Source organism: Pipistrellus hanaki (genome assembly GCF_964339955.1).
Source record: "Pipistrellus hanaki genome assembly, chromosome: 1".
In the NCBI taxonomy this organism is placed as follows: Eukaryota; Metazoa; Chordata; class Mammalia; order Chiroptera; family Vespertilionidae; genus Pipistrellus; species Pipistrellus hanaki.
In genome coordinates, this window is record NC_140503.1 from 72,152,304 (window position 1) to 72,175,505 (window position 23,202).

General features: G+C 43.2%; 2 protein-coding genes, 1 long non-coding RNA gene and 1 pseudogene across 5 annotated transcripts in view; 3 read left to right on the top strand and 1 right to left on the bottom strand.

Moving 5' to 3' along the window:
• The window catches only part of LOC311611566, a 193,022-nt gene that overhangs the window by 40,061 nt on the left and 129,759 nt on the right, over positions 1-23,202 (top strand). The window lies entirely within an intron of this gene.
• On the top strand, positions 852-7,510 carry LOC311612050 (hypoxanthine-guanine phosphoribosyltransferase-like; annotated as a pseudogene). The gene is made up of 3 exons: positions 852-860; positions 6,622-7,130; positions 7,351-7,510. The product of its transcript is annotated as a hypoxanthine-guanine phosphoribosyltransferase-like (transcript).
• On the top strand, positions 15,484-21,294 carry OXA1L (OXA1L mitochondrial inner membrane insertase). The gene is made up of 10 exons (XM_084863097.1): positions 15,484-15,603; positions 15,988-16,149; positions 16,874-17,087; positions 19,334-19,477; positions 19,727-19,812; positions 19,977-20,141; positions 20,325-20,429; positions 20,541-20,703; positions 20,786-20,866; positions 20,945-21,294. Exons 1-10 carry the CDS (start codon positions 15,541-15,543, stop codon positions 21,070-21,072), a joined length of 1,311 nt encoding a protein of 436 aa, XP_084719223.1. The 5' UTR covers positions 15,484-15,540; the 3' UTR covers positions 21,073-21,294.
• The window catches only part of SLC7A7 (solute carrier family 7 member 7), a 31,472-nt gene continuing 30,779 nt past the window's right edge, over positions 22,510-23,202 (bottom strand). For both annotated transcript variants that reach the window (XM_084863030.1, XM_084863031.1), the window contains exons 9-10: positions 22,972-23,155; positions 22,510-22,757 (exon numbers count right to left, since the gene is read on the bottom strand). In XM_084863030.1, coding sequence (XP_084719156.1) covers positions 22,669-22,757; positions 22,972-23,155 — 273 coding nt within the window. In that variant the 3' untranslated portion in view covers positions 22,510-22,668. The remainder of the gene's footprint in view (positions 22,758-22,971; positions 23,156-23,202) is intronic.

The following is a 23,202-nucleotide window of genomic DNA, read 5'->3' on the forward strand; positions in this document are numbered from 1 at the left end:
AGTGCCACAGATGCCAACAGGGTCCTAGATCAACTACAGAGGGATTATGAGAAGTCCCTGAGCCGCCTGACCCTGGATGACATCGAACGTTTAGCTAGCCGCTTCCTGCACCCCGAAGTCACTGAAGTTAAGGAGAAGGGGTTCTCTAAATAAGATTCACGGAGTGAGCCTGGCCAGGTTGCAAGCTGCATGTAGCATTAAATGTGTTCTGATGTTGCAATTTGGCTTATAATACTAGCTGGTGGGTACCCAGGAACTTGTACCTGGCTCTTGCGAGGTGCCAGGCACCACTGAAAGCACTTGACCTGGGTTGGTTCCTCCACCTCGAACAAAAGGTGGGATGGCCGAGACTCCTTGCAGCGAAGTGAGGGAGCTCCAACCCAAGTCCAGCCAACTTCTCTAAGTGCCTCCGGATGAGAAAGAAACAGGGGCTGTCTGGAAGATGCCGAGGGATGGGCTTGGGCATCTGATGTTGAGCCCACTGAGACTAAACCTCATGTGATGATTCCTTTGCAGACCTCTGGCAGGTCCAGCCTGGGCAAGAGGCCGAGTGCCAGCCAGTCCTGGCCCTCCCCCCGACCCCCAGCTGCTGCAGCCAGTGTGCACATGATGAAGGAAAAGCAGCTTGGGGAGTCGGGGGTGAACATGGCCCAGAAAAGGCTTAGAACCACTGTGGGCAGTAAACTACACACATAACAGGCCCTGACACATAGTAGCACTAAGTGTAATGGGAAGATTCCCCAGTTCAGTAGGTAATAAATTTTTCTTACAACGTTTGTAACCTTCTGCACTACCACTATAATATTAGTAATGTGGTAGACACTTAGACAGACATGAGCAGAGCAAGGACGATGGGCCAGGTACAGAAGGTCACCACGGTGGAGAAAGATCCAAATGCCTAGCAAAGGACATTTGGAGGGTGGGACCTTGTCCCTGGGGTGACCTTTTCTCCCCTAGCATATCGCTGGTCATGTGGTTTGGACCCCCTGGCCTTTCCTCCCTAGAGATAACACGTAGGCCTCAGTTGTATTTCAGCTCCAGGCCCAGAAAAGCAGCAAAACCAGACAAGCAACACCAAAGCTGACCTCAGGACCCGCTGCATTGAATAATGCTTCCCACCCTGGTGCTGGCCAATCAATCAGTGGAGACCCCTATCCTAAAAGGACACACCTGGAAAACTGCTGACTATTCTATTGAGACCTTCCCCTGGTTCAGTCCCTGAAATCTCCTCCCTTAAAATCCTGAGGAAGGGGACCTAGTGCACTGCCCCTCCTGGGAGCACACCCACACCATTTCCTTTTCCCTTCCCCATTCCCACCCCGACCCCCAGGTGTGTCCCTGTTGTGGCAGAATGCACGGGAGAACCATCAGCCAGCACCCTGAGGGAGGAAAGTTTAACCTTATTTCACAGATCTGCTAGTCCAGGGGAATTCCGGATCCAAAGCCTGGAATGAACTCATGGGGAGGCTCTGACCTATGTATCTCCTCCTGTGCGGCCCCTGATGGTCCCCAAAGCTCCGCCCAAGTCAGCTGTGGCGGGGCCCTGGGGTTAGGTTCTGCAGCTCCACCCAAGTCAGTCAGAGTGGGGAAGTGAGACTACAGTTTTAACCAGATACTGAACTAGGTTGCAAAGGCCCCATTTTCCTTTTTATTACCATTTACCTTCCTCACTCCCAAGCTTCTAGGGTCCTTTCTTTGCCTCCATAACTCTTCCTCAGCCCATCTCTTCTACAAATTACTCTTTCTACCTCTGTGATTTTATAAATAAACTAGAGGCCCAGTGCATGAATCTGTGCATGGGTGGGGTCCCTCTGGGTGGCCTGCAGGGATCTGCCGAAACCCTTAGTCCAACGCCACCTGTAGCTCCTACCTGCCTTTCCTGCTCATCCCAGCCCCACCATGCCTACCTCGGACTTGCACCCAATCAGTCCTGTTCCAGAGAGGCTCACGCTGCCACAGCTGCACTCCCTACCCATGAGCCCTGCGTCTGGCACCCTCCCAAGGTGAGTAGCCTGCGAGATCAGGCTGAATCAGGCTCTTCCAACACCCCCCAAGGGGTCCCAGATTGGGTGCAGGGCAAGCTGAAGGACCCCACCGGTTCACAATTGGGCCAGGGAGGTACCACTGGAGGGCTCCAGGGTGTGTCTGGCCCATCTCAATCAGTCCCGATTGGCAGCAATCTAACCTGCTGTTCAGAGCATCTGCCCCCTGGTGGTTGAACAGCCTTAACATATCATTAGCATATTACACTTTGATTGGTTGTTCAGTTGTTCTGCCGTTCGGTCTATTTGCATATTACCCTTTTATTTATATAGGATGTTCTCTTATAGTTTGAGTTCTGATTCTGAATTCAAGTACTCAGGTTGCTGAATCAAGGTCTGGTCTGACCCTATGGGTCTCATACCTGGTGCCATTCCTGTACAGTACAGCACGTCCTCTTAAAAATCACTTGGACTTGCGAAACCGGTTTGGCTCAGTGGATAGAGCGTCAGCCTGCGGACTGAAAGGTCCCAGGTTCGATTCCGGTCAAGGGCATGTACCTGGGTTGCATGCACATCCCCAGTAGGGGCGTGCAAGAGGCAGCTGATCGATGACTCTCTCTCATCGATGTTTCTAACTCTGTATCTCTCTCCCTTCTCTGTGAAAAATCAATAAAATATAAAATTTTTAAAAAATCACCTGGACTCATATTGTGAAATCTTTCCTGCACAAAGTTAAGAACCCACACACCACCAACTGGTCCTAGGTAGACCCACTCAGAGCCAGGTCCCCTCTCCAGTAATGTTTGTATCTTCAATTTTATAATTTTTGTTTTAATTTTTCTGTTTTCCCTATGTGAGTATACATGAGACCATTGTCAACTGTCTGCTTTTAGCTCCCCACACAGCTCACCCAGGAATTCATGCATGTAGTCTTACAGTTTCCATTATCACATCAGTGCTGATGGTGAGAAAATATTTTCAACTCCTTGTATCTCCCACAAACTCCAGTGGTGTACTTTCATCTATTTACAAGGCTTTTATCTCTACTTGGATAGCCTACTGTCATTGCAAATTCAAAATATCCAAAATCAAACCCCAAACCAGACCCAAAATCCAGCTCCACAACAGTTACAGTCAGGATCCAGTCAAGAGACAGAAACCACACCAATTATTTGAACAGAGAGTTGAATGTAAAGAATGGTTAAGTAGGTCTAAAGTTGTTAATTGCGTAACTGTACGGCTTACATAGCAGTAGCAACTGCAGAAAGCAGCTCCCACCCTCACTGCTGAGGGAACAAAAGGAAGAGCTAGGGTTATTTGAACTTTGAAGCTTAGAGAAGGGCCCTGTCACCACTGAAATTCAGATATCTGAGGAGGGAGCACAGCCAACTGATGCTGGTGTCTCTGAGGGGATGTGACAAGATTGCTTCTGCAAGTGTTGGGGAAATTGAAAACCAGATTCAGCGACTCTAGGACAAGAACTGGTGGAGTGAAGAAGACTGCTGGGAGCTGCTCACAGGAAACACAACTAGATAAGCAGCCCGCATGGAATAAACAAGGTGCAAGTCATTTTTTCCACCTCTAGCCTTCCAGCTCCCTCTAGCACCCTCTCCTGGCAGAGTTGAATAGGAGCCAGATGCCAAAGCAGAAATGCAGTTTGTTGATTACTGGCCCCACATCACAAAGCAGTAGAGTTTGGAACAGAGACAATTACAGATTGTCTAAGCTATTGGGTCGGCAACTAAGTAATTGCGGATTTTTTAAAGAAAATCAAAGACAATTTTTTCATGGAACTAAATAACTTTATTCTGTAATGTATTGCCCATTTTGATCAATGACCTTTTGCCATCTTTCAGGCTGCATCATAATCCCACGTTCAAAAAACTTCTGGTTTTTATTAGCAAAAAACTGAATCAGGTACAATTTGACATCATCATCATTATTGAAATTTTTACCATTCAAGGGGTTTTGTAAAGATCGAAACAAAAAGTAATCAGATGGTGCAAGGTCAGGACTATATGGTGGATGTGGCAAAACATCCCAACCAAGCTCCATTAATTTTTGCCGAGTGACCAAAGATGTGTGTGGCCTTGCATTGTCATGATGGAATACAACACCTTTTTGATTTGTCAATTCGGGCCGCTTTTCTTCAATTGCATTGTTTAATTTCGTTAGTTGTTCAATGTAGACATCAGAATTGATCGTTCGGTTGGGTGGTAAGAGTTCAAAGTAGACAATTCCTTTGTAATCCCACCAAACTGATAACAAAACCTTCTTTTGATGAATATCAGCTTTTGATGTTGTTTGAGTGGTTCACCTGGCCTGCTCCACGATCTTTTCCGCTTGATATTGTTGTAAACAACCCATTTTTCATCGCCAGTTATCAGTCATTTTAAAAATGGATCATTTTCATTACGTTTCTTTAGCAAATCGCAGCTGCTAATGCGTTGCGTTAACTGTGATTCTTTCAGTTCGTGAGGAACCCATGTATCGAGTTTTTGAACATAGCCAAGTTGTTTTAAGTAATTTTCAATGCATGTATGTGATACATGAAGCTTCTCTGCAATCTCACGTGTTGTACTGTGACAGTCCGAATTGATTATTGCTTTGATTAGGGCGTCATCAACTTCAACTGGATGACCAGAGCGTTTTTCATCTTTGAGTGAAAAATCACCAGAACAAAATTTGGCAAACCAATTTTGACACTGCCGTTCTTTTAAGGCTTTGTCACCATAAACAGCACATAACTTTTTATGAGCTTGCGATGCGTTTTTCCCTTTGCAGAAATAAAAAAGCAAAATATGACGAAAATGTTCCTTTTGATTTTCCATTTTTCAACGAACGCCAAACGAAAACTACAAAACAGATCAAAAAACTTTTTTTACTGATTAACAGCTGAATAGCCAACTATCAAATAACAAAATGTGTTTTACATTTGTACTACGTCTGCAAACCTAAAAATTCAACTGAAGCCATATATGTGTGAAACCCGCAATTACTTAGCTGCCGACCCAATATATTAGTCAGGGACAAGCAAGGAAAGAGAACCCACATGAAGTATGGCAGGGGAATTTCACCACAGGAACTGGTAAATAGAGAGGATGCAGGTGTCCGGGGAGCTGAGAGTCTGGGACCTACTATGGGTTCTTGGCTTCATAAAAGAGAGAATTCAAACTCCAGCACAAAGTTCAAAGTGCAAGTGATTTTATTAATGAAGCCATGAGACAGAATGGGCTACTTGACAAAGCAGCCAGCCCTCTTTAGAGGAATTTGCTTTCTTTATTGAGATTCATTTAATTGGGAGTTGGGGGAGGGAGGGAGGGTATTCAATAAGGCAGGGGGCGGGGGTAGGGAATATTAAGGTTCTTCCCGGAAAGGGATGGAGATTTCTCAGAGGCGCTCCATCAGCCATCTTGTGTTCTTTTATGGGCTTCCCATTTCCGATCAGAGCAGTTCGGGGTGTGTTGTTTAGCATGCTAATGTATTACATGATCTATAATGAGGCTAGGGGTGACCATTAGGTGAAATTAGTGTCCATGTTGGATCGAGCTAGTCTCTGTGGGTTTTAAGCCATAAATCTGGTGGGGAAGGGCATGGGGTCTTACCGTCTTCTTGATAGTTCCTGTAGCTTTTATCCATTGCAACTATTCCAGAGTATACATAGTGTTTCTCAGAAGGACTAGGAAGACAAATGGGGAATAGTAAAGTAATCGAGAAATGGGCCACAGTGGGCAGCTGCTGTCACACTCTAGGCTGGAGGAACCATGGGAGATGGTGGTATTACTAGAGCCCAAGAATCTAAGGGCATCCAGCCTTTGGCCAGTGTGACTCAGTTGGGCATCCTCCAGTGCACTGAAAGGTTGCCAGTTCAATTCCTGGTCAGGGTACATGCTTGGGTTGCAGGCTCTCCCCAGTAGGGGTCACCCAGGAGGCAGCCCATTAGTTGGGCTCTCACATCAATGTTTCTCTCTCCCTCTCCCTCTCTAAAATTCAATTTTTAAAAAATCTTTCTTTTTAAAGCCATCCCTGGTGTTCTCTTAGTTAGAAATAATCTTTCCTCAGAACTCCCAAAGCACTTTATTTGCATCTATCAAACAACAAATATTCATGCTGGGTTAAAAAAAAATAGCCCCAGCAGGGTGTGACTCAACTGGTTGGGCATTGCCCCATACACCAAAAGGTCACTGATTCAATTCCCAGTCAAGGCATATGCATAAAGATCCCCTGTAGTAGAGGCTTGCAGGAGTCAGCCAATCCATTTTTTTTCTCTCTCTAAATATCAATAAACTATTCTTTAAATTAAAAAAATAAAATAATTATCCCAAAAACTAAGTTTTTCACTTGAAATACATAGAAAACTGATGCAAGAATGCTATTTCAACAGTAACTAATTCTGTAAACTTTTTCCACTTATAAATCAAATTTATTGATGTATAACATAAAATTCACCGATTTAAGTGAATAGTTGTTGATTTTTGATAAATGTATTCACCTATACAATCACCATCTTCATCAAGATATAGAATATTTCTAAACATCTCTGCTTTCCTGCCTGGTGCTGCCTCTGCCACATCTCAGCCAAGTCCTTGGGCCCGGCTTCATCCTCCTCAGATTGTCCTGAGACCCGGAGCCTGCCCAGAGCCCCAGCATCGTGATTAGTGATGATGAACCAGGTTATAACCTTGATTTATTTTGTTATGCCTAATCATTATGCTGAGGATTTTGAAAAGGTCTTCATTCCTCATGGACTAATTATAAAAAAGACCCAATCATTTGTTTGAGATGTGATGAAGGAGATGTTAGGCCATCACTTCCTAACTCTGTGCATACTCAAGGCTTGCTATAAATTCTTTGCTGACCTACAGAGTATATCAAAGCACTGAACAGAAATAGTGATAGATCCATTCCTATGACTGTAGATTTTATCAGACTGAAGAACTACAGTAATGAACAGTCAACAAGGGACATAAAAGAATTGGCAGAGATTGTCTCATAGCTTGAACTGGAAAGAATGTCTTGATTGTTGAAGATATGAGTGACACTGGCAAAAACAATGCAAATCTTGCTTTTCTTGGTCTAGCTACATAATCCAAAGCTGATCACAGTCTCAAGCTTGCTGGTAAAAAGGACCCCTCCAGCCTGGCCTGTGTGGCTCAGTGGTTTAACGTGGACCCATAACCAGGAAGTCACAGTTAGATTCCTGGTCAGGACGTGTGTCTGGCTTTCAGCTCAATCTCCAGCAGGGAACATGCAGGAGGCAGTTGATGGATGATTCTCATTATTGATGTTTCTATCCCTCTCTACCTCTTCCTTCTCTTTGAAATCAACAAAAACATATTTTTTAAAAATTTTAAAGGAGTCCTTGAAGTGTTGAATATAGGCCAGACTATTGTATTTTAAATTCCAGACAATTTCTTATAGGGTATGCCCTTTATTATAACGAATACTTCAGGGATTTGAATTGTGTTTGTGTTATTAGTGAAACTGGGAAAACAAAATACAAAGCCTATGTTGATAGTTTAATTTGACTTTGGAAACATCTGGAGTCCCATGTGAAATCACCAGTGAAGTTCTCAGTCAGCTTATTGCATGTATCTTCTAAGAACTTTATCTGTTTTGTATTTAAGATATAGAATATTTAATCTCATGCCCCTCTGCAGCTGATTCTGTCCTCACCACCCATTCACAGCTCCAGGCAATCACTGATCTGCTTTCTGTCACTATAAATTAGTTTTACTGTTCTCGAACTTCGTGTAAATAGAATTGGGTTATGTATTTTTTATGTCTGGCTTTTTTGAGTAAACAGTGTTTTCAATATTCACCCATGTTATTATGGGTATTAGTGGTTCATACTTTTATTGCTAAACTAGAGGCCCAGTGTCCCTCAGCCCAGTTTTCACACCATCATAAAGATGGCTGTGGCCACAGCGGAGGCCATGTTCCCGTAATCAGCACGGAACTAAGGCTGTGTGGTGCTGGGCCAGGTCAGGGGACCTGAACCTATGCCCCCTGCCCAGCAAGACTTGACAGGGGACCTCAGCCTGTGCCCCCCACACAGTGGACTTGATGGGGGACCTCAGGGTACACCCCCCGCCTTGGTGACAGGACTTAACAGGGAACCTGAGGCTGTGCAGGGACCCCTCATCCCCCGCCTCGCCACCCAGTGGGGCTTGATGCAGGTGGGGCTGGCTGGGGCTGGATCTCGCTTGATTTTTCAGGTGTCACAGGTGGGCAGGGACTTGACTCTGGGTCCCATGGTGTGCCCCAGACTTTGACAGAAGGAAGATTTTCATATACATTTTACTAATTTTCTTTCATCTCTGACACTTCTATTATAGAGGAAGGGCAGGCAAAAAGCAATATTAAAATATTTCCTCTAATTAATCCCCTTTTAATGTGTATGAATTTCATGCACCAGGCCACTAGTTAAGAATAAAGCTGCTGTGAACATTTATATACAAGTCTTTTTATATTTTTCACTTCTCTTTTTTTAAATAAGTTTTTATTGTTCATATTATTACAAATGTTCCTTCCCCCCTCCCCCGCCACCATTGCTCTCCTCCACCAGGTTCCCATCCCACCCTCTGCCCTTTCCCCACTCCCCATTGTCCTCATCCATAGGTGCACAGTTTATGTTCAGTCTCTTCCCACATCCCCCTCTCCCCTTTTCCCCAAGAATCATCAGTTCATTCCCCTTCCATACCTCTGATTCTATTATATTCAACAGTTAATATTGTTCATCAGATTTTTTTAATTTCCTTGGTTTTTAGATTCACTTGTTGATAGTTACATATTTGTTGTTCATAATTTTTATCTTTATTTACTTTCTCTTCTGAAAGAACCCCCTTCAGCAATTCATATAATTCTGGTTTGGTGTTGATGAACTCCTTTAGCTTTTTTTTATTAGTGAAGCTCTAATCTAATGTGTCTTGGTGTGGTCCTCTTTGGATTCCTTTTGTTTGGAGTTCTGTGCGCTTCCTGGACTTGTAAGTCTAATTCTTTCACCAGGTGGGGTAGGTTTTCTCTCACTATTTCTTTCAGTATGTTTTCGGTATCTTGCTCTCCCTCATCTTCTGGGACCCCCATAATTCTGATGTTGGTTCGCTTGAAGTTGTCCCAGAAGTTTCTTACATTATCTTCAATTTTCTGGATTCTCTTGCCTTCTAGCTTCTGTGGAGGAGTGTCTTCTGGTTCTTTATGTTCCAAATCTTTGACTTGATTCTTGCGATCTTCCATTCTGTTTTTAGGACTCTGTATAATATTTTTTATTTCAGACAATGTATTCTTTATTTCTTGTTGATCCCTTATCATTTCTTGTTGATCCCTTATCATTTCTTATTGACTCCTTATTAATTCTAGTTGATCTCTTTTCATATCCTCATAGGTCTTATCCATCTTTTCTAGGAAATTCTTGAAAAACCTTATAAGCGTAGATTTGAACTCTATATCCAGTTGCTTTTTGTCCTCCATTTCTTTCGTTTGTGATCTATGTTGTATCCGCATTTTTGCAGCTTCCCTGATGGGGCGGGGGGGGGGGGGGGGGGGGGGGTGTTCAGGGTGGAGCCTACAGCCTTGGCTTCCATCAGCCCCGCCCTATGCGGCTCCTGCGTCTCAGGGTCCTTCAGTACTCGCTGCAAAGCGCCTCTGAGAAATAGGTGCCCTGGATTTTCGCCTGCTGCCAAACAGTCTATGCTCTCCCCAATGAGCCCGGTATTGGGGTTCTGTTCAGTTGGAAGTGGAGTTGGAGGTGGTGTTCAGAGCAGACTGGAACCCCAGTCTCCTTCCGGCCAGGGCAATCCCGTGGCACAGCCGACCGTCCCTTCTCTGCCTGCAATGTGCGCGCTACCGGGACCTCCTTTCACCGCTTCCCCAGGGTTCTGCCTTACAGCCCAGCTCCCTATGGGTGAGCCTGGATCCCCGGGGTCTGGCCTAGAACTGGGGTTCAGAGCAGTCAGAACTGGGGCCCAACACAGTCGGAGTTTTATCTCCTTCCTGCTAGGGAACGCCAGCCAGGCACTCGGCCTCCCTCCTCTCCGGCTCCGTCCTCTCCGCACTGCGCGCCGTGTGTCTCCGTACCTTGGGCTTTTACAGCTCCTCCGTGCTTCCTTCTGGTTTTCTCCTTGCTTCTCGCTGTAGAATTTCCAGTCAGTTGACTTTCCTGTAGTTCTGGGTAATGTCCATTTTATATTTTAGTTGTATTTTATTGAAATTGTTGTGTGCGGCTGAGGCTAGGTGTGTACCTGGGCTCAGCCATCTTGGATCCTATTTTTCACTTCTCTTAAATAAGTGCCTAAAAGTAGAATTATTTGATGTGCATTTAGTTTTTTATAAGAATCTGCCAAGTAATTATACCATTCTTCATTCTTATCAGAAATTTATGAAAGTGACACATCAAAATTACAACTAAATTATATACATATTCACCAATACTTGGAATTGTCAATCCTTCCATTTCAGCAATTCTAGTAGATCTGCAGTGGTATACCACTGTGGTTTTATTTTGCATTTCTTTGATGACTAACAATACTGAGTATCTCTTCATGTGACTATTTCTTCTGATATCTACTTTTGTGAAATGTCTTATTAATACATTTACCTTTTCGTTGGATGGCTCTGCTTTTAATTAAGTTGTAAGAAAATTCATTTACATAGTGTAGATACAAATCATTTGTCAAATACATATATTGTGATTATTTTTCTCCCAGTATGTGCTTTGCCTTTTAATTTTTCTAATAGTGTCTTACATAGAGCAGAGGGTTTTCAATTTTGATGAAGTCCTATTTATCAAATTTTTCTTTTATGACTATTGATATTTTGTGTCCTATCTAGGAATTTTTTTGCCTATTCCCATGGTTTTCTTTGGTGCTTTCTTCTAGGAAAATTATATTGAATAGTTGTAGCTTTAAGTTCAAGACTATGATCCAGTCCAAGTTAACTTTTATATGTAATACGGGACCCAATGCACAAAATTCGTGCAAGGGGCACGGCCCATGCAGCTGCAGCAGCTGTCTCAGCCCTCTCCGCCCTGGCTTTGTCCGGAAGGTGGTCCAGGTCATTCTGCTGTTCGGCCATCTGGTCTAATTAGCATATTATGTTTTTATTATTATAGATGTAGTACAGGCTAACAGTTGGGGTCTGAAATTTTTTATAGGAATATCCAGTTATTCCAGAACCTTTGTTGGAAAAACTTTCCTTTTTCCCTTTAAACTCCATTGGCACTTAAAAAAAAAAAAATCTCCATCCGAGAATGTTTTTATTGATTTTTAGAGAAAGAGGGAGAGAAACATTAATTGGTTGCCTCTCATATATGCCCTGACCGGTGATAGAAGCTGTAAGTAACCTAGGAATGTGCCCTGACTGAGAATGAACCCAAAACCAGGACTATGCTCCAACCAACTAAGCCACACCACCAGAGGTCCCTTAGCACTTTTATTAAAATAAATTGATTTTATGTGTGGATTTATTTCTGGAAACTATTCTGTTCCTTTGATCCAAATGTCTATTCTTATGCCAGTACCACACTGTCTTGGTTATTGATACTTTATAGTAAACTTTGAAATCAGATACTGTAAATTCTCCAACTTCGTTCTTTTTCAAAAACATTTTGTCTAAGTGTTTTACATTTTTCATATAAATGTATTAATTACTTATCAATTTCTATTAAATTTTTATTGAACCTGCTGTAAATCATTTTTAGAAGAATTAACATCTGAACAATACTGATTTTTACAATCTCTGAGCATAGTGTATCTCTCCATTTAATTAGGCCTTCTACATATTTTATCAGTAATGTCTTATAACTTTCAGTGTATAAGTTTCACATATATTTTGTCAAATTTGCTATTAATTTTTTCTTGTTTTTGATGCTCTTGTAAATGGTTTTATTAATTTTCACGTTGTTCATTTTTAGTGTTTAGAAATGCAGTTGATTTTTGTATATTGACCTTGTATCATACATCCTGCTAAATTTACATATTAGTTCTAGTAGAATTTTTTTGTATATTCCTCAAAGCTTTTCTCAAAACTTTATTGAGATATAATTGGCATATATAATTAATAATTTTGAGTTATACAATGTAATATTTTTATATACAGGTTGGGGGAAATAGATTTACAGTTGTGAGTATGCAAAAATTTATTAATGCATTATTAATTATTATAAACCTACTTTTGACCCACCCTTTTCAAAATAATTACTACAATAAGATTACTTAACAGAGCCATCACCTACCTCACATTGTGACAATGTGTGTGTGCACAGGCATGGGTGCACATATTGAAAATTTTTTTCCAGTGTTGAGGTATAACTGTGCCCAGTGGTAGGGCAAAAGTGTAATGGCCACTATAATAAGAAGGTATTATCAGGGGGAAGAACAATACACACAACTCCACAGAATAAAACAGAATGTATTAAAGGTTAATTTACTTACAGAGTTGTAGGTGAGGGTGGACAGATGACCCAGCAGTTCTGTGTAAATTAGCCTCTGCTAACAGACACCTGTTACAATACTTTTTTATTTATTTTTTGTTTTGTTTTAAAACTATGGAAAGACTGTATTATATTTTGTTACAGAATTAGAAAACTTCAAAAACAATTGTTTGGAACCACTGTTAAAAAGAAACATAACAGCCCCATAAAAAAGAAAAAGCATTCTGGCATCTGTTAGAATTTTTTCTCAGGTTATGAAATGCAGCTTTCCAATGATTGTTATAATAGCCATGAATATCTATGATTTCTGAGGAATACTCTCATAATTTTTCTTCTGAAGGAAGACATGATGATGACTCATTTTTTTCTTTAATAGCTCCATCATTTCAGGAACTACCTTGAGTAAATCTGCAGCTATCTCATAATCTGTCACTTGAAAAATATTGTTACAATATTTTTTGAAGTTTTTATTCAATTTATTGGGGTGTCATTGGTTAATAAAATTTTATAGATTTCAGATGTACAATTTTACATCATCTGCATATTGTATTGTTGTTCACCAACCCAAGTCAAGTCTCCTTCCATCACCATGTATCATCCCCTTTCCCTCTTCTAGCTGCCCCACCCCTGCGCCCCTTTCCCTCTGGTAATCACCATACTGTTGTTTGTGTCTATGAGGCTTTTTCTTTGCTTAATACCTTCACTTTTTTCACCCAGCTCCTCTGTTACAGTACTTTTAAAAATATTTTTTATTGATTTCAGAGAGAAAGAAATAGAAACACCAATGATGAGAGAAGGGTGCTGAATCATTAATCAACTGCCTCCTCCACACCCCTACTGGGGATTGAGCTTGCAACCCGGGCACGTGCCCTGACTGGGAATCAAACCGTGACATGACCTCCTGGTTCATGGATCAATGCTTAATCACTGAGCAACACTGGCCAGGCTGAGGTACAAATTACAAGTCAATGAGACAAAGAATGTAGTACTTGCTAGGTGCCATACCTGTTGGTGGTCTTGTGATAAGTGATTATTTATCATCAATATATCAGTTTAATACTTATCTAATTGTCATGCCATTCCAGACATTACTAAAAAAAAGTTTTATTGCTACATTTTTTGGAACACAGATAATCATCAACTAGAAGGCTTTGATATGCTTGCTAAAGCCAGTGAAGTTGGCCAAAGGTCACAGCATGAAATAAATCCAGGACACTGGGATGGAGTTAGTTGTATTCACATTTCATCTATACAAATTTATATATAGCACAGTATAAGTTTCAGTTTTACTACTTTCTATAGTGGCTGTACAAGGGTGCAAATAATGGTAGATATGGTTTATTGGAGACTGTAGGGAGCAGCTTTAGGTTCAAGCCTCGGATTGACCTGTGGCAGGGCTACAAACAAGTCCCAGCTGGGGGGCAGAGCCTTATAGTTCTCACTAGTTCCTTTCTAGGTAGTTAATGGGCTGTGGGAGGTGCAGCTCGTGCTGCCAAAACAAAGTGAAACTCGCGGGACATTGTAAACTAGTTGACCACTTCCCTTGTTTTTCTTTGTGTGCTCTGACTATAAAATATGGCTTTAGCTTGCAGGCTGGGTCTCTCTGAGTCCTCATCCAGGTTCAGGAGATTCCCCCAGCCCCAGCTGTATTCTCTTTGTCTGTCTTCTTTAATCAGGCTCACTGAACCTGACAGTGCTTGACAAGGTCCAGGGGGCCACCAAAGTAACTGTCTACCACAGGATAGTTTTATTCCCCCCCCCCCCCGAAGTGCCCTGAGCTGTGTTTTTGTCATCAGTTCTAACTGTATTGATTCTTTTATGTATAATATATTTTTTAAATTTATTTCAGAGAGGAAGGGAGATGGAGAGAGAAAAACATCAATGATGAGAGAGAATCGTTGATTGGCTGCACAGCCCCTACTGGGGATCGAGCTCAAAACTGGGCATGTGTTCTTAACTGAAATTGAACCTGGAACCCACTGTTCAGTCCACAGAGAGATGCTCTATCCACTGAGTCAAATCTGCTAGGGCAACTGTATTGATTCTTTCAAGTAACAACAACAAAAAAATAATAATAAAAGCTTGCTTATAGTATTCAACATATGTGATTAATCCGTCATACTCCTAATTACTACTAAATCTATATTCTATTTCTTTGCCTCCTATTTTTACCATTTGTCAGGTATATTCATAACAATCCCCAAAAAGCAGTGATTGAAATAACTTCAAGCTATTGTATCTTTTTCAAGCTATGCTTTGTCATTCAAAAAGCATTTGTAGTTGACTTATTAGGGGGTTCCAATATAATCAACTTTCACCTTTCTGAGCTGTTACTATTTTTTATTTGGAGGGAAGGAATTTCACCTCATATATCTTTAAGAAATGTTATTTGCTTTGAGAAACAAAACACCTAAGCAACAGAGACTTAGAATCTGGACATCACACAACAAAGTCTAGGGATGGGTGGCTCCAAGGTTGGTGCAGCAGCTCAATGACATCATCAAGTATGCAGAGGTTTTCCATCTTTCCACACAGCCATCTTCATGTTAGCTTCTCGTCTTCAACTTGTCCCTTCAGTCACAAGATGCTCCTCTCACAACCCCACTAAGGAAGGGAAAGGTGAAAGACGGAGTCTCCTCTTAAAACTCTGTGGGTTTTTTGGGTTTTGTTTTTTGGGTTTTTTTATCTGAGAGGTAATTTTTTTCCTAGAAGCTGCCTTCAATTTCTGTCAGACGCCAGAGTACACTCAAGTTTCCCTGGATCTGCTACTCCAATATTACCTAGGAATAAGAATCGAACATCACTGGGCAAGAAAAAAAAAAAAAAAAAAATCCACACCCGACACAGCCAATGCTGTCCGGAGGCTATTTTTTAGTTCAACACGTCGCAGGAGAATCAAGGATTTAGAGATTGAGGAAACTCCTCATCCACTTATGTGGCTCTTAACTCCACTCTCCAAAAACGCGGCCCTTGGCGCCTCCTTGCCCACTTCAAACATGGCCGCCAGACTCCGTCACCGCCGCGGCCGAGGCCGCAGCTCCAACTTCCGCCCACTTCCAAAAGGGCGTCGGCCCGCGGGGCTGCGGTTCCCAGTGCGCAGGTGCGAACGGAAGTCCTCTTCCCGTCAAGATGGCGGGGGTGCTGCTGTGCGGGCGCCGGGAGCTCCTCCGCCTGCTATGGCCCCAGCGGCAAGTAAGGAAGCGCCAGGGCTGAACGGCGGGGTGCCGCCCTGTCCCTGCGACCCGAGCCGGGGGCGCTCTTGCCGGGGCATGAGCAACGCTGACCTGCTCGCCAGCCTGTGTCCCCTGACCTCGGGTCCCCTGAGGTCGCTGAAGGGTTACCTTCTATGACCCCAGGGGCTGGACGACCCTGTGTGGTGGTCTGAACCCGGGTACAGGCCTCCCCCCGACGAGGGAACCTCGGGGTGGTGGGCCTGCAGCAGGGGAGGTGCAGGACTCGCGGAGTTACTGCCCACCTGTGGGAGCGGGCTGCCTGCTTCTTCGGGGGGCGGGGGGGGTGCAAAATGAGGGACTTGTGCTCCCAATAAAAGTGCTCCCCCTCCCTTTCCGCGCGCAGTTCCACAGCGTCGCGGGGCCCTCACAGTGGCCCCGGAAGCCGCTGGCCGCAGGGTTCCCGTTCCCAGCCGGCGGGTGCGGCGTGCGCCCCCACTATGCCCTCCTGGCGGCCCCCAGCCCGCGTGGCCTCAGCGTCTCTGCCATCGCATTTGCAGAAGCCCAGGTAAGACGCGTTTGCAGCCCTGCAGTGTTAGGAGTGGTGCCACTTGGTCGATTTTTTGTTTTTATTTTGCTTTGACTAGAGGGAAGTGGAATGTGCAGGCGAGTTCTTTCCACGCTGCACACAGCTCCCAGAATGGTAACATCTCTGCCTGGGATATTTTCACATCCGCTGGGGGAAGGATTTGAGAGTATGCAAGACAGATTTACATTCATTCTATGCATGCCCTTGTTTCCCAGTGCCAAGCCACTGATGGCGATATGAAATGTGTTTCTAGGTGTGTATATTAGAAAAATTGAAACTTGCATATCATTTACATGATTTCATGGATATTGATATTTTTGAGGATGAGACCAAGTAGATATTTTGGTCAATTTTTTTTTTTTTTTTTTAGATATTTGGGTCTTAAAAACTTTTAAAGGGAAATTATGAGTACAATAGTTTGAGTATGTACAAAATCATAACAGTGATACTCGAATGAAATTTGGAAAATAATAATGCAAGAAATAACTTTCATAAAATATTAGTATAATATAGTAAGTTATTTTCCTACTTTGGGGGAAAAATAGAACATTCTTTTTAAGAGCTGAGTTCTGTGGACATTTAGGCTAATCTGGGAGAACGAGAAGTAGAGTCAAGAGAACAACCCAGTACTGGTTATCATAAGGGAACCCTCAATGTCTGTGTCCCACCTACTGAATATTACACATGGCTTCCTTTTGCACAGGTTCAGGCCCCTCCCGTCATTCCTGCAACTCCCTCACCCACAGCAGTGACTGAGGCTGCTTCTGGAGAGACTGCAGATGTAGTCCAAGCTGCTGCAGAACAGAGCTTCGCTGAACTTGGGCTGGGGTCATATACCCCAGTGGGACTGATCCAAAACCTACTGGAATATATGCACGTTGACCTTGGCCTACCTTGGTGGGGAGCCATTGCTGTGTGTAAGAGGATTGCATCCTGGAAAGGGATCCTGGAGGAAATGGGGACTTAGGGAGAGAACTTTAAAGAATAGCAGTTCTGTGAGGGGGTCAAGGAAATAGTGCAGAAGTTTAGGGGTCAGAAAAAACAGATTCAAATGAGGGGGAAAGGCTCATGATACTAGATACACTATACCTATATTTCCCAAAGGGCATTATAAAACCATGGTTGGCAAACTGCGGCTCTCGAGCTACATGTGGCTCTTTGGCCCCTTGAGTGTGGCTCTTCCACAAAATACCATGGCATGGGTGAGTCTATTTTGAAGAAGTGGCATTAGAAGAAATTTGAGTTTTAAAAATTTGGCTCTCAAAAGAAATTTCAGCCATACTGTTGATATTTGGCTCTGTTGACTAATGAGTTTGCAGACCACTGCACTAGAGCATCTGTAATTCAAGAAATGTAGATATTTGAGTGTGAGCATGAGGTTAGAGCAAGAGGATCTTGTTAACAGTGATGAAGCTGCCCTGGTTTAGGAGAGCAGGTTTGGTCAAGCAGTTAAATCCCAAAATTGGGAAAACACATTGCAGGCTAAAACTGCTTCAGATTCTGTATCCTCCTACATGTTATTCCAGTGTTCATCTCCCTGAGTCTTCATCTCCCTTTTTACTGCCCTACTCTGAACATACAAACATGCTCAAGCATACCATGTGTTTCTTGGAAGGAAATATTTTCCCTTTATCTTTAGTTTACCTTTATCTTCTATGCTGTCTTTCTCCTTTTCATAGCTGTTATTTAAAATTATATTCCGTATCATAGTAGGCTTATTTCTTTCCACTCTTTGACCCTCAGCAATCTGGCTTTTACTAATACTGCTTCATTTTATTTATTTTTTTAAAATATATTTTATTGATTTTTTTACAGAGAGGAAGGGAGAGAGATAGAGAGCTAGAAACGTGGATGAGAGAGAAACATCGACCAGCTGCCTCTTGCACACCCCCTACCGGGAATGTGCCCGCAACCAATGTACATGCCCCTGACCGAAATCGAACCCGGGACCTTTCAGTCCACAGACCGACGCTCTACCACTGAGCCAAACCTGTTTTGGCATTGCTTCATTTTAACTGCCAGTTATATCATTGCTAAATCCACTTTGCTATTTATAGTTGGCCTTTCTGTGTTAGATTACTAGACTTGGGAATATATTCCTTGGCTTTTGTGACAGTCTTTTCTGATTTTCTTCTGTCTTTCTGACCACAACTTCCCATTTCCAGTGCTGGTATTCTGGATTCCATCCTTAGCTCCCCTCTTTCCACAGCATCATGTTGGTAAAGCCTAAACTTAAATCTCTCCCCAACCCCCATCTCTTTTTAGCCAGAACCCACTTTTTAATCTATAGATACCATAAATTAAATAAACATTTGTTGCCGAGACCGGTTTGGCTCAGTGGATAGAGCGTCGGCCTGCGGACTATAAAGGTCCCGGGTTCGATTCCGGTCAAGGGCATGTACCTTGGTTGCGGGCACATCTCCAGTAGGGGGTGTGCAAGAGGCAGCTGATCGATGACTCTCTCTCATCGATGTTTCTAACTCTCTATCTCTCTCCCTTCCTCTCTGTACAAAATCAATAAAATATATTAAAAATAAATAAATAAATAAACATTTGTTGGCATATTTGGGAAATATAAAGTGTAAAAAGAGAAATCGGGCTCAAGCAGGGTAAGAAATAGGAAGGAGCTTACGCAGCAGGCCACCCTATTGCCTCCTGCTCCAGAGGTTTCTAGGGCCGCAGCTTTTAAACTTCATTCGTGAGAACCCCGGAGTTCTGTAAAGGTACCTCTGAGCAAAGCAAGTCGAGAACTAAAACAGTCGTACAGCCAGACTATCCCCTCACCTAGGACAGCTAGGTTTTATCTGTCACACATATTGGGGCTAAGAGTTGGGGGCAGAGAGAAGATGTTCCATTGATAGAAAAGTTTAGAAACCATTGGTCTAGAAAAGTACCTACTGTCGCCTTTTGTTCAAGGGAACAAACTAGATTCGTGATCATTTGTTTAGAGAAGTTAATGCTAGACTTTTGTAATGTCAAAGCAGAGAACTGAGCCTTGAAGAAACTAACTCATATCCCTACCCTTTGTTTTATGCCCCTTGAGTATGAGTCATAATGTGGAAAGACTAGAATAAGAGATCCTTTCAGTGAGAATCTAGAAATCTTCAACCTTCTGGCTGCAGAACTGCTTTCATTTCACTCCAATCTCGTGTGTATTTTGTAGGTACAGTCGTTGCCCGCTGCCTGGTGTTTCCTCTCATTGTGAAGGGCCAACGAGAGGCAGCCAAGATCCACAACCACATGCCAGAGATCCAGAAGTTTTCCTTGCGAATCAGAGAGGCCAAGTTGGCAGGAGACCATGCTGAGTGTGAGTCAATTGCAGGATGAGCGTGGGACCACATTTATTATACACTCTTCCTGGCATTCTGCAGAGGGAAAGAACAACCTAAGTCAGGAGTTGCTACCTCTAGACAGGTCTTAAAGTTTTACCTACTTCTTGGGCCTAATGGCTCCAGCCTGATGGGTCAGTTAGAAATGCGAGGGGCCGGGTAATGAGGACGGTCACTTCCACCCATGTAACTATCTGCCCAACCACTAACTTCTCCTCACTTCACAGTTTACAGGGCCTCCTCGGAGATGACACTGTATCAGAAAAAGCATGACATTAAACTCTTTAAACCTCTCATTCTACCTCTGACTCAGGTAAGTAAAAATATTTTCCTTATTTTATCCTGAACCAATCAGATTACCTCCTGTTTCCCATGCCCTAGGCCTAGATGTCCAAAAAGCAGGTGGTTTTCAGGAATGGGATAATGAGAAAACCCCCTCTGATAAAGAATACTGACACTGTTTGTCCTGTGTACTAGGCACCAATCTTCATCTCCTTCTTCATCTCCTTGAGAGAAATGGCCAACCTTCCTGTGCCCAGCCTGCAGACAGGCGGCCTCTGGTGGTTCCAGGACCTCACACTGTCTGACCCCACCTACATATTACCGATGGTGGTCACTGCTACAATGTGGGGTGTCCTTGAGGTAAGCCCAGGTTGGCCAAGTGCCAGGCCTGCAAAGTGAGCTGGGATTAGGAGTAATGTAGTTATACAGAATAGTCCTCCTTCACTCCCTGGAGGAGGAGTTTTGATGCATAAGAAATTTGAGCCATAGTCCCTAAAATTGCTACTCTTCCTCTGATTTTTTTTTTTTTTTTTTTCTCCCCAGTTAGGTGCTGAGACTGGTGTGCAAAGTTCTGAGCTTCACTGGATGAGAAATGTTATGAGATTGATACCCCTGGCAGTCTTGCCCATAACTATCCATTTCCCCACGGTAGGTAACGACGTAGGGGCTAGTGTCAAGTCCTTTCTCCTGGCCTAGCCACCTCCCAGCAGGCTGATCAGGGATGCAGCTTCTAAGTGCCTTCTTTTCCTTCCCATCTAGGCAGTGTTCGTGTATTGGTTCTGCTCGAATATGTTTTCCCTGGTCCAGGTGTCTTGCCTCCGTATTCCAGCTGTACGCACTATTCTTAAAATCCCCCAGCGTGTTGTGCATGACGCCGACAAATTACCTCCACGGGAAGGCTTCATAAAGAGCTTCAAACGCGGTAAGGGCCTGTCCTCTGAATCATGACCAGGGGAAAGTAGCCTAAAAGTAGGTATGAGACCCAACTGTCTTATTCTATATAGGCTGGAAGAATGCTGAAATCAACCATCAGCTACAAGAGCGTGAACGGCGCATGCAGAATCACTTGGAACTTGCAGCCAGGGGTAAATAACCCTTTCAGGCTAAATTCTGTCATTGTTTCTCCCTTTCCTTTGTTCATTAACCTTCTCTTCTTCCCCTAGGTCCCTTACGACAGACCTTTACCCACAACCCTCTGCTACAGCGTGGGGAAAATCCCCCTTCCACCACCCCTAACAGCAGCTGCAACAAACCAAAGTCAAAGAAACCCTGGCGTGACACACTCGGCTGAATCTTTTCCCTGCTCATACTGACACTAAGTCGTCTTCTCCCAAGACTCGGCCTTAGAACAAGATTTTTGCGGGGTCCTTGCCTCAGACCTAGAAACTATGGGACATGGAGATGTTGGTTTTAAAAGTGGATTCCACTGTAAACTCTTACATCTAAGTATAAAAGAGCACTGGGGAGCCAAGTGATCTTTCCATCTACAGAATTAGTAAACCTCTGTATTATATGTTGCTTCCTGGTACTTATTAAGTGGGGAGGTGGATTGTGTGCTTCAGAAAACTAAAGAACAGATTGATGGTGATTGCTCTTGCTGGCCCGTGCTCTTAGGAAGTGTCTCAGTGAAGTAACCTGGTGTTAGAGCTTAGATACCGACCCCATAAATGTGTTGTTCCAGCCACGTTTGCATTGCAGAGATATGCCTGCTAAGTTGAGATTATATTTAAGTAGAATAAACACATTTATTTATCCCAAAGTTACCTATAAGACATCCTTCAAGAGGTTGATGTGCTCAAATTCTTTTTTTTTAATACATTTTTATTTATTTTAGAGAGGAAGGGAGAGAGATAGAAACATCAATTATGAGAGAGAATCATTGATCGGCTGCCTCCTCATATCCACTGGGGATTGAGCCCGCAACCTGGGTATGTGCCCTGACTGGAATCAAACTGTGACCTCCTGATCAGTAGGTTGACTCTCAACCACTAAGCCATGCCAGCTGGGCTCAAATTCTTGGTGGTAATTAAGGAGAATGGAAGTTGAGCCCTAACTGGTTTTGACTCAGTGGCTAGAGCGTTAGCCTGCACACTAAAAGGTCCCAGGTTCAATTCCAATCAAGGGCATGTACCTTGGTTGCAGGCACATCTCGATAGAGGGTGAGCAGGAGGCAGCTGATTGATTTTTCGCTCTCATTGATGCTTCTAACTCCCTCTCCCATCCTCTGTAAAAAATGAAATATATTAAAAAAAAGAATGGAAGTTGATGTCATTTTTATCTAACCTTAACCTACAGCAGTTTAGAGGTAGAGATTGGTTTTATCAACCTTCAGCAATAGGTTTGAGAGGGAAGAAATACTCGGGTACTTTCAAGCATTAGATTGTGTGGGGTTTGTTTGTTTGTTTTAGTTTTCCTGCCAGACTAATAGGAACTGCCCCAGAGACACTATGTAAAATGAAGCCACTCAAAGTTTAGGAACATAACCCTTTTATTGTCCAGCACCCATACATTCTCATGTCTCTAAAAGAGACAGGAAGTTTGGAGCATTATTGGCCCTTTTAAAGGAAAAGAGGTGTAAGGCACACCCAGGGGTGAGTGAATATCTTAACACATGGGAATGTGCTATTAGAATAACCAAGCCCACACCTGACATGCTCCCACCACAGTCTGCTTTATTATCCCTTTTTAAAAATTGGAACAATATATAGCAAAACAAATAAATTACTGTCTGTCTCAAAAAAAGCAAGTTCAAAGGTGGTTGAAGCTGCCTAGACCAGGCTTCTGGACAGGTGCCTCCAAAGAAGTAAGCTTTCCTTTTCAACTTCCTTGGCTCCAACCAGTAGAAGATGAGGTTCTGCTTTTCATATCTCAGGATTCCAGGTGTTATTTACTTAGACTTGGGCATCTCTCCATCTTCCAAATCCATCTCTGCAGCTACTGACATACATAGGATCTGGAGGTACCTTGTAGTAGATGCTACAAAGAGAAGTGAATCAAAACTCAGAATTCTGAGGTCAACTGGTCTGAGTTCCAGTGGCACTGAATTGGGCCTGTGGAGACGATTCAGTAAAGCCTTGCAGTTAACGATAAGAAGGGGCTATGGCCAAGGTGACTTGGAACAGGATTTTTAGAAGGGGCAAAAAAAAAAAAAAGTACATTAGCCAAGCTAACCTGAGTATCCAGATCTTACCCACAATCCTTCGGAGGCAATGAGGTCGTTTTTGTTCTGGCACTCTGATGATGAAGAAGTAAAAGGGCAAGCCCGAGAGGGCAATGCCAATGCCAATGAGGGAGTTGATGGTGTCACTGTAAAGTGGAATGACCACCAGGAAGATGGTACAGCAGCAGAAGACAATGGGGAAGAAAAGGCTGAGCTGAGGGCACAGAAGAAATAACTGGAAGTTAGCTCAGGATTGACAAG